The sequence below is a fragment of the Cyrtonyx montezumae genome, unplaced genomic scaffold, assembly GCF_038088225.1.
Source record: "Cyrtonyx montezumae isolate F1298 unplaced genomic scaffold, pur_monq_1.0 scaffold_21, whole genome shotgun sequence".
Lineage (NCBI taxonomy): Eukaryota > Metazoa > Chordata > Aves > Galliformes > Odontophoridae > Cyrtonyx > Cyrtonyx montezumae.
In genome coordinates this window covers 4505828-4521723 of record NW_027071948.1, presented here as the reverse complement: position 1 = coordinate 4521723, position 15896 = coordinate 4505828, and the positions used below count along the sequence as shown (strand labels likewise).

Genomic DNA, 15896 nt, shown 5'->3' with positions numbered 1-15896 from the left:
CGCGCCTCCTCATCCTCCTCCTCCGCCTCACAGCAAATCTCGCGAGACTCTCCGCCGCGGGCTGGAGTCGGCAAAGGAAAGCTCGCGAGAGTGCACTCGGGCCGTTGTCAAGGTTACCGGCGGGAAGGCGCGATGGCGGCTGTGCTACTCAAGGCCGCACATCCTCACAGCGCCCGGCCCTAAAAGTCTCTTCTTCCCCACAGCGCCCGGCCCTAAAAGTCTCTTCTTCCCCACAGCGCCCGGCCCCGAAGCTCCTGCCCCCCCTTGAGCCCTGTCTTTTCGTCCAGGGCTCCTGCTGTGCCCTTGTGAGGCGTCAGACCCATCAGGTAGCCAGGGCACACCCAACAGAGCTGCTTCCCTCCAAACTCTAGTTGGTGACAGCCCTTTTTTGGTGTAGGGCCCTATCTCTGGTGGTCACAGTGTTCGTTTCATCCCACAGACGGCCATTTCCACAGCAAGACTCTCAAGAGGACCTTCATCCTGCATGGCTCTTGTCTTCAGCATCTCCTCAGGGTCTGAAATGAGGTACAGGTGTGAGCAGAAAGCAGTTACCAGCTCCTATTGCTGCCCTAGGCATTGCCTCCTTAAGGCCAGCCTCAGCCCTACAGCCTGTTCCCTTATGTGGGAAAAACAGCTGAGTATCGTCAGAAAGAAAATAATTTGTGAAAGAAAATGTGCTCTTTGGTTTACCTTAAAGGTGTAACTGCTCTTGATCAAGAGCAATGATGGAACGCATTAATTCCCTTCACCACAGCAAAACATGAAATGTTCACAATTGGCTCTTGTTTTTACTTAGTTAATGATCTGATTTTTTTAAAAAGCTGTTGGAAAGTACATGGTTAACTCAAACCATTGCTGCCTTAAAAGTTTTCACTGGAGAAGGCAGATCTTTTTTCCCTGTAGATGGTGCCTCCATCCACTGTACTCGCATCACTTCATGCTGGGGTCAGTATCAAAAATAGAGCCATGCATCAAATTGCTTATAAAAATACCAGCAGCATCAAGCAGTTTTTTCCCTGACCAGATGAAGAAGTGTTTTCTGGAACTGCTGATCCTGTGGTGCATCTCACTGTGCCAGTTCCACCCTCCTGTTTCCAGGCACACTCAGCTCTGAAAAATATTAGGAGGGAAAAGATATTTGAAGCATCTAGATAATTCTTTTCTTTTTTCCCCCAATTTAAATTCCAGCAAATGATATTTTAAAAACAACCCACAAATACCATCTTCTCTTTGGCCTGTGCTGGGCATTTGTTATTGCCAATGTGTAGTCTCACCTCACACTTACTCGTTTTCAGACTTTCAGAGTTGCTGGAATGCACTGTTTCTTCGTGGATGAAGGAAGTGGCAGTGAGCTGTTGGGCTGTAAGACGATTTATAAAGGGTCATATTGCTCTGTAATGGGTCTTGCAGTATTTTGACAGCCTTGTGTCAGGAACCTGATGCTTTAAATCCCTTCTAAGGAGATGGAATTGTTCAGTGTAATTGTTTAGATGTCCAGATTTCTTCTGAGAAATGTCTGCTTCTTTTAAATCCTGGAGTCACTGACTGATGAGAGGGGTCTCTGGAAAATGTTATCCATTAACAATCTAGAACACATTCTCTGTACCCCTTCTTCCCCACTTACCCAAGGGAAAACTAAGGCAGGAGAGAATGTGTCCAAAGACAACTTGTCTCTCCATTGCTATAGTTACTTGGCAATTAGACCCTCTCAGTTTAATATTTTAGAGTATTTATTATTGTACGACTCCAAGGTGATGTTTAGAACATGTGGTTTTGAAAAACCTGTTTTGCATTTCACAGTCTGGCATGAGCTACCTTCCCTCCCTTCTTCCTTTGCACTCTCTTCTTTCTTTCCAGTCTTTTTATCAGCATAGAAAATAAACATGTGAAAAGACAGAGGAGGCTGGGCCCTGAAAGAAGCTTCAAAATTCCCTACCTTTCTCTGATGGAAATCAAACTGTAGTAGGTTCAGATCTTCTACCACCAGTTGGCATAATTGTATGCCTCATTTAAAGTATCAAAATAATAGGATTGTTCACAGGTAGACGTTAGGCATTGACTTAAATACACTGTGGGCTGTTGTTCATCGAGCAATCAAGAGACAGAATTGGGAAGCTAAGGTGGAGAGGTACTACTGCTGTTCTCCAAAATTGTATTTCACCTAGGGAAGAACTTTGCAGGAGCTTGCAGAGAGCACAGCCTCTACTTGTACCCAGAGGTGGAGAGCTTCCCTGGTACTACACCAACCACAGCTCAACTCTTTAGGCTGTTAGTAGTCTTCTCACCCTTTGCTTTCGTGTAATGCAATATGGGACAAATTCACATTAACCTCAATAATTTTTGTTACAAAACTACAACCCACTTTCTTTTAAGTCCCAACTTTGGCCTGAGATGAGCATATCACCTCTTCTTCTTGTGTTTGGTTTTCAAACAATCCTATAGCATCTCTTTCGTCGGTTCCCTGCTGGGCATGAATGTGTTCCCAATCTCCTCTTTTTCAAAGAATACACATGTAAGTTCTCATACATTTTTTTAAATAAGATGAATACCTTCCCACACATTTTTTTTTTCCTGCCAAGAGCAGCAGTAATCTGCATAGGAAGGCAGCAGCGTAGGAGTTACCTGCTTGAAATGGTTGACACAGTCACAGTGGGTCCCCACTTGCTCTCACAACGCTTCTTTCATGTTACAGAGAGAATCAGACCCAGGCAGGGAACTTGTTTTGGTCACCACTTCAGTTCATTTATTTTTTTCCTCACACTTACAACCAGCATTTGCTATCAGATACTGATGCTTATTTTCCTCTTTGAAAGCCTCCTTGAGCTACAACAAAAAGAAGTCTAAATTCAAATTCTGAAGAAAAAGAAACCCCTCCTCAGCAGGACTTTGCCTTCAAGTGGGAAAAGTGCCAGAGACTCCATTAAAGTCTACTGTGCTATTCTTGTGGATTTTATGTGGAAGGCAGTCAGGTACTGTGGGGATGAACAATAGGCTAAGGGCTGAGGCACGCTGCGTTAGGAAGCACAGCTCGTGATGGAGACTGAGCTATCATTCATCCCTTTCATAGTGATCACATTCATGTTAGTGAGTCCATCCTGTGTCTGTGCTGATGTATTTTCATGCCAGTTTTGCAAAGCTGATGTAATGCTATATTCAGTGGCATGGTATTGCTGGTTACAGCTGTCAGGTATGGCTGACTGAAGTGGAACTTTGAAAAGGGGAACAAGATGTGTCACAGCTTGCTGTGCTAATTCTGCTTTAAGCTGCTTTTGCAATGAATACAAAGTTTGCTTCAAGAACCTAAAGGATAGCACTTGCATGGAAAGACTGGTCTGAGCTTTTGCTAACTCCTCTGTTTTTTGTCTGTCTCCCTTACAGCCATCAGCACCACTATAACACTTCTCATCTTCATTTGATGTGTACTACTTTGTGGTCCATTTTTTAGCTTGATAGTTGAAATAGAAGAAGAACTAACACACTGTACTGATAGAGATTGTCTAATGAATAATCCTGCAGAAGAGTGCTATTTCTCAGCTCTTTAAGTACTTTTATTCCACTTACCCATGTCACTGACTAAATGCAGATTCTAACTGGTGAACCATGACTATTGTATTAAGAAGGAATCCAAGCCCTTACAACTCTTTTGGCTGATATATTAGCACACTTCCAATGAAGTGCAACGTGTCAAGGAAAAAGTAAAGGAATGGAAAGTTTTCTTTCTTTCTGGTGCATTTAATCAGCTTCTCCTTGCTTCTCTTTTAATGACTGGCTGCAGGCATTATTACTGCAGTTAATGACCAAGTTTGACAAGAATGTTTCTATACTCTCTGCTCAGGCAGAGTTCTGAGAGGTCTGGGTTTTGTGTGGTGAGGTCTCAGACATGTCTCACTCATATCTGCCCATTGGCATCACGCATCCTGTGAAACACAGCTGGGTGGAAATCTGTGAGACACAGAAGGAGTGTGGCTGCAGGCAACTCCAAAACATTTCTCATCGAGGTGGGCAGGTACTTCTGGACTGAAATAAAAAACTATATGGGCATTTCAGGCTGCTAAGTTTATTGCCTTTTACGTTATTCAAATGAACCTCTAAGGCAGGAGCATCTCTTCTTGGGTGCTGATGATGGGTCTCATTTTGGAGCCTTGTTTTAGCATGCTTGGTATGGGGAGAGGAGTGCTTCAAACCTCTCCAAATGGACAGTACGTTGTTTTTTACTCAACGTTGTATTTTGATTTTCTCCTTGTGCTACAAGAGCACCCTCAGCAAAGCTGCCTTGGAATTGGAATGGGAGGGAGGTGGTTTTTATTGTTGTGCAGCTATTTTGTCGGTGTGTACAAAGATCTCCATAGTGAGAACTATCTGTGGCTTGAATACGAAATTCCAAACCATTGGGTAGTGTTGTAGGTACCTTTTTTTTTATATTAGTTTCCAAGAAATGCTCAGTTTTCAGCCTCAAATCAAGTGATGCTGCTGGTTTACTGACTCTGACTAATAAATACCAGCAAGCTAAACTTTACCATTGCTGGAAGTGAAGACTCTCACAGCAGTAAATTCAATTTATGAGAACCTCTAATAAAAAGTTTACATATCTTTCAAGTGCCTCAAGCTGGAAACGGGCACTCTGACTGAATAAAAATAAAAGAAAAAAGAAAGCCTAAGTCTTTTTCTTTAGTGGAAAAATGAGTGTTCAGTGAAGCGTTAAAGCCTTATTTAGGACCGTGCTTCTCAGCATGTTCTCAGTTACATTTTGGTCCTGGCTAAATGCTGGAATAAACAAAATAAACAGCATTTCACCGTGCATGCAACACACGCAAGGAGGATAAAATAAAAAGCACATCGTGTTGGACTGCAAATGTTTTATGGAGTTCTGGCTAAACGTGACAAGTACTCTGCAATGCTAACAACAACAAAAAAGTATTTATCCTTTTGCTTCCTTCAATATAATCAAAAGTACAGGGAAAGCATATGTATTTTATAGCTGCTGATTAAAAGATCAAAAGCCTTCTTATTAATTGCACATGAATCTGATGTTGTAGGGCTGTTAAGCCACCAGCTAACATAATTGTTTGCTTCCTTTGTTTATAGGCCCTCATTCTGAGATGCATAATGCCTACCACTGAGCTTTGGAGCACACACTCTGTCTTTAGGTGGATGATTCCATGCTGGGAGGTGTGGGAGGTGCCTGGAGTGCAGCTAACACTATCTCACAGCTCTCAGATCCATTGAATGTCTCCCACTCAGAGTCTGAATTAGCTTTGTTTTGTGTCAGCCCCTCCAAGAACTGCAACAGAAGGTAGGATGGCTGCAACTGTAGTTACATATGCAAAGCCTTCTGCCAGCTGAGATCTCCACACTGCAAACTGCAGCTTACCAGGAAAGGCTTGCTCCTACATCTTCATAAACAAACAAAAAAACTCCCCTTAAGCATGTCCTGCTATAAACAAGCAAAGCAAGCAGCTGGTCCTCATTTGAAAAGATGTTACATCAATTTCAAAAGGAATCTGCAGATCTTCTTAATGCAAATATTTCTGGGAAAACAAAAAGCAGCTGTTTATGCTGCTTTATACCTATTAGCTTGAAAACAAAATCCAGGATCATTGTATTTCTTCTCTTAAGGAAAACATCCCCTTGGCACCAGTGCTCATTCAGATCTCAAATTGTTTAAAATACACTAGGCTGCATAATTCTGCTTTTGCTTTGCCTTCAGCAAGCAGCTAGAAACCTTTTTTGTTTAACAGTGAGACCTAAAGGACAAACAATTGTCAAGTAGCTTGTATGAGCTTTGTGACAGAAGTTCTCAAGTTCAGAATGTGCATTTTCAAGTTGATCTGTTCTGTCCTCCCAGCAATGGAAACGTGCATGTTAGATGCGTGGAACGCTGCAGAAGGAATAATCCACTGAGTAATGAACTCTGCCTTTTCTTAATTACTGCTGGTGGGGACCTGTGAAGGAATGTAAGGACTGAAGGATGTGGGGACTGGAAGGCAGGGGCTTGGATTGCTGCACGTTACGAAGTGGCTTCAGGGAGGTTGGGCTGAATTGTGCTGGCGAAGAATTGGATTTGGAGACTCTGGAGCAGGAAATGCCTTTTGAGGTCACATGGCCTCTACTAGACATTATTTCCCATCCTAGGGTTTATTTGGTGGTGGGTTTTTTTCCATATGCTTTTGTTTGTGAAGTAACGTAGCTCTTTTATTTTTTCCTGAGGTTATCATTCTTGTGCTTTCCAGAATCATTTTGTTTCTGCACCAAAGGTTTAAAAATGGCAACAGGGGAATGAAAAAAACCAAACCAACAACCCGAACAAATAAACCAAACGTAGGCCAAAGTTAACTACAAAAAAATGAGTGACAGCAACAGTCATCAACACAGAGGATGGTTTGGGTTTGATATTTGTGTGAGTGAAAGCTGTCACACGGGGATGTGCTCACTCCAACAGCTCTGCCCCTGGAAATCAGCTTGCTGTCTCAAACCTGGAAGCTGCAGCTGGTTTGCCCTGTGTGGTTACGTGGGCACAGCCCAAGGTGTCACCTCCTGGAAGTTCTGCTTGGCATCTGAGAGCCACTAACTGTGCCACTGCTGACTCACGCTCCCCTGTGCAGGAAGGACGCTCAGGAACGGAGGTGTTTTACCGGAGACCTCTGAAAGGCAAAGCAGTATTTTAGGAACAGATTTCCTCCTGCGACAGTCACAAGTGCGTTACCTACGCACACCCAGATTCGCTCATTTTTACTTCAGCTTCTTGAACCCTGGAGTCATCAAAACACGCAGGCACCTGCTCACCTTCCAGCGGACACGCGCACGCTTTACAGAATCAAAGCTAAACTCCCAAGCAAGCTGGGCACCTGCCATTCAAATGAGCCTCGTCCTTAATTAGCCACAGGGCGGCTGTTTCTCATCACCTGTCCTCTGAGGCCGAGGGGGAGTGACCGGCAGCACTCCCAGCGAGCCGCAGCTCGCACCGCTCCCGTCCGGCCTGGGGCGGCTCCGAGCGCTCAGAGCTCACGGGCGGAAGCACGAGATCTGCAGGCCACGCCCCCTTCCCCTGATTGGCCGCGCTCCTTCCGGTCTCCGCTTTCCCCGCCCCCGCGCTGACGTCGGTAGCGCCTCGCGCTGCTCCCCCCGCCCCGCTGCGGGGAATGGTTCCTCCCGCCACTCCCTCCCGCCCCGTACGCGCGCAGCGCTCCATACTTGGCGATGGCCGGCGAGCCGCGCTTCGATTGGTCGGCTGGCGGAGGGAAGGCGGGGCGGCGCGGCGCTGACCCGGATGTTCACTCCTAGGCAACGGCGGAAGTGGAAGGGCCGCGGCCTGCCTCGGAAGGAGGGAGAGCGGAGCGGAGCGGACCGGGAGGCGCCGCCGTTGCCACCGCCCAGCGCAGCCCCGCCGAGCCGCCATGGTGAGCGCCGCGCGGGCGGAGCCGGGATCCGCCGCTTAGCAGCCCCGCGGCCGCGCCCCGCCGCTTCCTTTTCCCTACACCGGGGCGGCGGTGAGGGAGGTCCCGGCTGCGGCCTGCACCGGGGGGAGGGAGTGGGGGCAGGCCCCGAGGGGAGCGGTGGGGCAGGGCCTGGGGCTCCGCAGGGTCTGGCGTCTCGCGGTGCTGCCGTCTAACGGAGCAGAAACGGGCGGGCGGAGCGCTGCCTCGAGCCCCGCGTCCCCCAGCAGCCGTGCGGAACCAGGAACCGGCGGCGTGCGGGGCGGCCGAGCCCGTCCGGGGCGGCACCGCTGCGGTGTGCGGTGCTCCCAGGCTTCGGGTTGGAGTTTGTGGCTCCCGCAGCCGCGTAGCGCAGCCCCGCCGCGCAGTGCTGGCGGGATGAGTTCGCCCAAGGGACAAAGCCTTCTGTTTCCTTTTGGTACCGTGCGTGGAGGGGGTGCAGCCCTGGAGGTCTCATCTCCTCTGGGTGCATTCAGCAGTAAGGGCGGAGCGATCCTGCTGTGCCCGGCCCACCTGGCGGGGTGCCCGCGGAGCCCCTGTGACACAGAGTGCCTCTAGGGCTGTGATTGCTCCAGTGCTTGGTACTGCTCTGGAATTTGTGGTTTGAAGTTTTTTTTTTTTTAAGGCTGTTCAAATGTAGTTAGGTTAAAACTGTGCCTAGTGGTATGTAAAGACTGGCTAAGTAATCAATCCTTTGCTTCAACTAAGAATTTCAGAGGCATATCTTATCCTTCCCTCTGGAGGTCCTGGCAGTCCCACCACTTGAATGGTACAGGATGAAGATCTTTGGTTTGTAGCGGAAGGTGAAGAACGCTTACAATCAAGATTCTGTGCCTGCTGGAGCAAAGCTATGTCTGGTAGCTGAGTGTGGGACTCACGTGATGGGGTATCTGACTTCACCTGTGAATGTTACACCAGTGTCTGAAGTCTGTGTGCATGAGACCTACTGTGGGATTTAATAGTCAGGATTCCAACAAACTGTTTTGACTTCTGCTGTAGCAGAAATCCTCACAAAGAACTGAAGGAAACGAGCAGGCTTCGTGTAAAATGACAGTGGTGATACCTGCTGCTTCTCTTAAGGGAATGCAAAAGTATGCTGTAAGAATAATTCAGTTGAGGTGTAAGTGTGGCTTTATCACACTCCTAGGGGAGTTAGTGCGCAAGGCTTTTAGAAGTTTTGTGAGTGCTTTAAGCTTTGGCTGTCTTCTGATTTCTCATGTTTAGTAATGGAGAGCCGTGGGTGTGGAGCAGTCTCACCAGGTTCTCCAGTGCTGTGCTAGCCTCAGCTGTTGGGTGGACGTCAGGAAGGAACCTGTGGCAGCTGCTCCGTTATTTGTGTGTTGTGGTGGCTGCATACACACCTGAAGGTTTGCTCACAGAGTGGGGCAAGTGGAGTGTGGTTAATCCAGGTCTGCTACAAGAAAGGTCACTGGGCTTGGTTACAAGAGGCAAATGAGTGGTGGTGATGTGTTAATAAAACCTTGCTCTTAGAATCAGTGTTATGCAGACAGTGTAATTCCTGCATCCAGTTTTAACTTTAGTCCCTATGCAGTGTTCAGAGTATCCCCAAGATCTTTTACTTTAGTGGACAGTACTCAAATGGAGTGTGAAGATCCTAAAATGGCACTGACAGCTGCTGGTTTTATAGGTTCATAGGTTCATAAGGTTGGAAAGGACCTACAAGATCATCTAGTCCATCATCATTATACAGGTGCTACCAAGACAATGTAAGATTTGTGAAACTAAACAACTAAAGATAACACTTTCTCATCTCCTCAAACTCTGAGTCTGTTTCTGATTGTGATTGTGTCACTCTTGAGAGCCATAGCATCAGCTCTGGGAAGGTTTTCAGTGACCACAGGCAGTCCTTTGCACCTTGTGCCTTCTGAGAAATCCTGGCTTGAGTTATTTTGTAGAGTCCTTGTTTTGTTAGCCAAGTGTATGAGCTTTGCTAAATGGCTGTCTTAAAAGGCAAATTCCCAAAGTAATCAGGTTGGCAGGTATCGTTGGGATAGGGAATACTGTCATTGCAGTGATGCTGAACCTTTGGCTTGAGAATATTCTTCCTTTGCTAATGAGCCACGTTATCTTCAGTTGGGATTTCCTCATATGGTAAATATACATGCTGATATCTTATTAGTTGTCATCTGGGAATGAAACAGAATGAAAGCACAGTTCAATTCTTTTGAATTACTATTTTTAGTGCTTAATCATTTAACTCCTAATGTAATCTCTTTGGGAAAGACATGTTCTTGTTCTGCAGTTGTCAGCTATGCTTCCCATGCCAAGGATGGCTGATGAGCTCCAGGCTGTGCCTGGAGAGTTCTCCTGCCTGTCCTTTGGAGGTATGTTTGGTCACATCCAAATGGTTCCTTACTCTAATTCAGAGTAAGTTCCTGTGTGTTATAATTTCACTCTTTTCTATTGATTTATGCAAGGAGTTCTGAGGAGTTTGGAATATCCAACCAAACCTTCATCTCTCTTCCCCTGGTGCACAATTTCCAAAGCATGTGTGTTACTCAGTTCACGCATTTTTTTCCTAATCCTTTGCCATATCCAGCAAGGAAGGGGAGAAATCTCACTTGAAACTATGGGATTTTGAATTTGAATTTCCATTATGGTTGAAGTCTGTGTTGCGGGAAGGAACACTGAATGTCTGAGCACTGTAAACCTTTTCCCACCTTCCTGGTCCCTCTAACTGTGCTCCAGTGCAGGGCTTGTTTTCTGATAGGTTGTGTTTATTGCAGAGCCCTTCTAACTTGAACAGGAATTCAAGGATGAATGCTGGTCAGACACGTTTTAGAGATGTCTCCCTGTCTATTGAGCAGGGAGGTTTTATTACAAGGAGAAAATGGAGAATGCTTGAGGAAGCTGCTCTGCTTGTTTCCTAATTATAAAGTTGTAGTTTTCCACAATAGATGCTGTCTGGGTGATGCCAAATGCAGTGGCAACCCAATCCTTCTATCTTTTTAGATGCAACAAATTTCTGAGTTCAGGAATCAGAAATGGGATCTGTTTCTTATCTGTGACCATCTAAAATTAGCTTTTATTTAGAGTCACTGTAATTGCATTAGATAACCTCGTGCTCGGTTTCCTAGAAGGGTGGCTGGAGTCTTTGGCATCAAAGAATCAGACATTTCCTTGTATTATTTGGTTCTCCTCTTTGGCCCTGCTGTCCTCCTTTAGGATTTAGAGTGGAATTGTGCAGCATGCTGTGAGCTTGTGCTCTTTGTGCTGCCTTGTCCGTGTTGGGCTGAGGAATTGCAGAATGCATTTGTAGGCACTTGACTTATCTGGCCGCCCTTCCCGTAAATTACCTGCTTTATTACTGCTGAATGCAAATTCACCCTTACTGCTTTATATTCCAGCAGAGTAGCTTGTGTTGTTTATCAGCACGGGGTTGATTTGGAAGTCCTGCTTGGTTTAAACCCATAAGACATTGCTCTGTGTTCACAGCCATGCTGCAGAGCAAGTCATTACTGGTGCTGCTCTTCTGATCACAGAGAGGATGTCCTCCAGGTCTTTCAGTTACAGAAAGCAGAGCAGAGTTCTTTCTTGTTGCAGTGCCTTGGAATTTCCATCATGTCCTTGTTGCAGAGTGGGAGGGCGACCAGTCTGGATGAAAGCAGCGCCTGGGATCTAAGAATTTTAGCACCATCAGCTAGATGAGAAGGAACACAGCACTGAAGTAAAAGGATTTTTTGTGGAACAAAAAAGGGGTTGAGATGGCACTGAAGGCATAAGCTCAGTGGTTGCCTTAAGCCATCAATCCCTGCCACCATAAATAAAACACTTTTTATTTCCCCAGGGAATTTTGTGTTCCTTCAGGTGATATGTTCTATCTTCAGCATTTGCCAAAGTGCTGAGTTTGCAAGTGATGTCCTGTAACCTGGCTTCCCCTTTTTGCATTGGGAAATAGCTGGATTTACAAAAAGCTTGCTGAGGTGGCTGCGTGATAGCTGTGCTGGCAACCTGAGACGGGCTCAAGAAACGAGAGATGGTTTTGTTGTGTTCTTTTTTTCTTCTGGTAAGTTAATTCAGAGGATGAGAAAACTGAGGTGGTGGAACGAGGTAAAATATCAGCTGCATCACGCTGACTGCAGCAGGTGAAAACTGCATTTATCCACAGTTCCTATCACTGTGCAAATCCAGGGGTTGTCTGGGAGAGTTTTGGGTGCAGTGCTGGGAGTGGATGTGATCTTGGCTCAATGCTGACCACTGTGCTGGATGGTCAAGTACAGCTTTCACGTGGCTGTTGGTACTGCTGGAGGTGCTGCAGAGTGTGTTTGAGTGGAAATTGGTCAATGCAGTAACTTAGCTTTGTGAATCTGAAGGGGAAGTCTGACATGGATTGGGATTGGCAAAGAGGTGAAGCACTGCCTGTGCATTTATTCTGTCTCTATTACTTAAATGCATTAAAACCTTGGGAAATAAGTGCATCGCTAGATTGAATGCTGTGACTGCAGCTCTAATGTGGGAGTAGGTCAGGCATGTACATGAGCAGCAAGAAAAGCATTAAAAGAGACAGGAACGTTGTGCAAATTACGGCAAGGGAAGGAATTCTGGGGAGCATGAGTATCTTATTGGATGGAGGTGGGAAGTTCATAGGTTCATAAGGTTGGAAAGGACCTACAAGATCATCTAGTCCAACCATCCTCCTATCACTATCCCTACCCAACTACTAAATCAAATCCCTAGTTCATGGCCTCAGTACAGGCAAAACTACTTCCATCCTAGTTTGAAATGTTTAATTCTTACTGTTGGATCTGTTGGATGGAGCTGAACTGTTGGGGTGTAATCAGCAAGGTGCATTTTGCTGGGCACAGCTGAAAGGCATATTAACCTACTTTTGTGACCTTTTAGGCCATCAGAGAATGCTGGGGGATGAGAGCTAATTAGATAACCTCTCCCTGTCTCCTCACTGCCCTGCCAGGCATCCTATTACTTGCCAGAGTTATCCCATGAATTTACAACCCCAGCTATGAGACTTCAGGGCACTGGAAAGTGCTGAGCTGGTCCCAAGGCAGCAGCCAGGAGTGCAGGGCTGCACTAAGAGCCCAGCATGAAGTTGTGTTGATTAGGTTCTCAGTAAGCCTGTTTGTAGTCGTTTGGTGATAGGGTATGTGCATCCCTGCTGCTGTAGTAATGTGTGTTTTCTCTCGTGTTTTTGATGTTAGTAACTTGTATGGAAGAAATCTAGGTTGCAGTTGGCTGGAAGGAGAATGTGGATCTGTCAGGCCAGGAGCAGCTCGCTTTCTTCAAGGGAAAAAAAATCTCCATTTGATTTGGGCAGCTCCTTTTCTGATACTTTTGTGACCGAGTTGATAGGAGTGTGAAACAAGCAGCACGTAGGATAAAACAGTGCTTTGAAGAGATCATCCAGGATTAAAAGGAAGCAGTGCAAGCCATGCTTTCGCAGATGGGCAGGATGGTGAACGGCAGCGTGGAATCTCGAGGGCTGTTGGGTTTGTGGTGAGCAGTTTTTATATTTAAAAATAAAATTGAAGGATTTCCTGTCTTCATCACACCCATCTGAAGCTCTTAAATACAATGTACATTCAGCCGTGAGGTACCAAAGTCTGAAACCTCAGTGCTGTCCTCTGGAAAGGCACTGTGGCTCACAAGGAACCTCTCCTGTTTTGGTATCTCCCAGGAGCAGCACGTGCTGTAGCACGGAGCTCATTGAATGACATGTGCTGGGATCCTGTGTTTTCCTACAGATTTTTTGTCTTAATTTCTTCTGCTACTTTACTTTCTAGAAACAGCAAACAGGACCTGGCTGGCCTGCTGGAGTTGAGCTCAGTACTGCCCACACTAAGGGCAGACCTCAGCAAAAAGAAAGCAGTCTATAACTAAAGACTGATTTGGGCACTTCCTCTGCAATATTTGGATGGAAGGCAAGAAGATGATCTGTGAGAAGCAGGTCCTCAGGCTGGGAACCCACCACAGCCCTGCTCCATTGGTTTATTTAAACAGTTGAGCTAACCTGGCTAGTCAGAAGCCTACAAAGAGAGAATGAAGTGGAAAAATTGGAGACGAGGGGCTCAGTGATTTGGGGCACATCTGCAGGGCTGAAGCAAAGAGCTGCACTAAATGATCTCGCCAAGGTAACAGGAGTTTCAGCCCAAGGGCTGACAGGGGCAGGAAGGAGATCCTTTGAACGATTTCCTGTTGTGAGTTCTGTGAAAACTCATTGCTGCTCAGCAGTAATCCTGGGTTGGGTGGGTCAGCGTGAACCCACATGCGGGGGCAGGGGAGCGGTGCCTTCAGTCTTTGGAAAGCAAGAGTTACAGTGCCTTGTACGTGCCCCAGCGTTGGAGCTACAGAAAGGGATTAAAGTACAGTGCTGACCCGAGTCGTGAGGAAATATCTGGAGGCATCTTAAGTTACTGGATGCATTAAGTGATGCTGAATGGTTACAGTGTCAGAATGCAGGCTGCGCCGGGGTGTCTGCAGCAGGGTATGTGCATGCTTGTGCTCCAGCCAGCAGCTATTCCAATAGCAAAGCTGCTAGGCAGACACACAGCTTCCTTACAAAGTGGTTGCAAGATTGTGATGTGCTCTTACATCTCAGGTCTGTAACAGTTGGGTTTTTTATTTTTATTTTTTGCATTATTTAAAATTTTATTTACTAAAAATTTCCACTCTGTAGAGATACAGAAATGCTGCTTTGTTTTACATCCAGGCAAAAAGTCACTTGCAACCACTGTGCAGTAACATTAGCCTAATTAAATTTCTTACAGCTTGGGCTGAGGTGGTCAGCTCTGCAGTCAACTTCAGCGACTTTAATCCCATTTATTAGAAGTTAGCAGTGTGGTTTTGCAGTCTGCAGGTTTTCTGTGCTGTCTCCTTTTTACTCTTTCATGTGAGGCTAATAGATTGCATATTCACTCGATGCCATGATTTATTGGGAAATGACTTTTTGCAAGCTTTACGCTTCACAGGAATTCTTGGCAGAAGATGAAAGCCAGTAAATTACATTGTCATGTTCAATGACAAGTTTAATAAATAAAACATTGTTTCTGTTACCCAGAAGACAAACGGTGGTGCAGAAATCATTAGTGATGGTGGAAAAAGGTCAAGATGAATAGCTTGTTCCCAGAAAGCCTTGGTGCAGGTCCACCCTGCTCTTCTGTTTGTTGGACAGATGAAAGACTTGCACTGGGCTTTACATGGCACCTGTGGATGTGCTAGCAGGAGCTGAAATGCCTCTAGCTGAGACACAGCTCCAGGGAGTGTAAACTGGCTGCAGGATGTGCTCCACGAGCTGCTGAATTCTGCTTCTACAGCAGAAAGAGTTAAGTCCAGTGGCCTGCCCCAAACTGTCAGGGTTGGTAGGTTTTCCTCAGTTAGTGTAAAATAGTTTGACAGATAGTTGTTCCATGAGACTGAGCTTCTTAGTAAGGTAATGTCATGGGCTGTGGTTTGTTTTGAAACTGCTGGATGGAAATGCCTTCAGTGTGCTGTAATCCACTTGGTAATTGAGGTGGGGCAGGGATGTGGGGTAGTGCCCCGTGAGTGCTGGGCAGTGCTCACCTGATCTGGAAGTAAGAATGATGAAGTCAAAACACAAAGGTTGAGTCAAAGGACATTTGAAAGCATCTGCTCAAAGGTAGAGCAGTGAGGATCTGGGAACAGGCTGCCTGCAAGCTTGGGGGAGATTGCTGAGTGTGACTGCCTCTCTGCTACTAGCTCCTCTATGACCAGTGCAGCTCTTTCTGTTGACTTAGTTGTACTGTCAGCCTGAAATAGTGTTAAGTATCCAATATCATTAGCATGCTGGTGGCAATGAAACTTGAGCTGCCTCATTTGCTCTCCTTCCCATGGATTATTTTAGTTCCTATGCAAGGCTTTGGAGCATATATCTAAGTTACTCTCCCCTGCAGCCGAGTGAGCGCCTGTCTCTGAGCTTTGTGTCTATTCAGTTCATGGGCCAACACAGAACAACAGTTGTCAGGGTTGTCCTCTCACTTTCTGAAGCTGTTTTAAAGGGGAGAGCAGAGGAGTATGAGGGAAGTATGTTCTACAGGAGAACATCTCTGAGAAACACGATGTGATGTGTAGAGCTTCTCTGTGAGTACAGGTTACCTGGTAACACAAGTACAGCACTTTCAGCTAAAACCTTCCAACCCATCGCTTCTTGCTTTTGTTTTCATCTTTAATCCTTCTCATTTCACATCTGTGGAATGAGCATTCTTAGCAGCTGGTCTGCCTTGTTTGATCTTGAGCATGGCACTAATGTGACAGCACATTGAGCTAAATGGTACTGAAGATATGCAATGGCCATAATCGTTTGGGAAGATAAAAGCCTCTGGATCCCATCCTAAGCAGAGAGTAGTCCAGAAGAAGGAGTCTATCTGCATCAGCATCGTGATCAAAGATTATTAAACTACTCTTTATTACTATCTGTGATGTAATGTGTCTTCAGCTTTTACTACATGTGATTGTTTCTTAAACATGCTG

General features: G+C 45.9%; 1 protein-coding gene across 3 annotated transcripts in view; it reads left to right on the top strand.

The window, feature by feature from the left end:
- The first annotated feature begins 7268 nt into the window (after window positions 1-7268).
- The window catches only part of CAPZB (capping actin protein of muscle Z-line subunit beta), a 51162-nt gene continuing 42534 nt past the window's right edge, over window positions 7269-15896 (top strand). For 2 of the 3 annotated variants that reach the window (XM_065738128.1, XM_065738129.1), the window contains exon 1: window positions 7271-7397. In XM_065738128.1, coding sequence (XP_065594200.1) covers window positions 7395-7397 — 3 coding nt within the window. In that variant the 5' untranslated portion in view covers window positions 7271-7394. Of the gene's footprint in view, window positions 7398-15896 lie in introns of all 3 variants that reach the window. The other variant, XM_065738127.1, reaches the window with a different exon arrangement.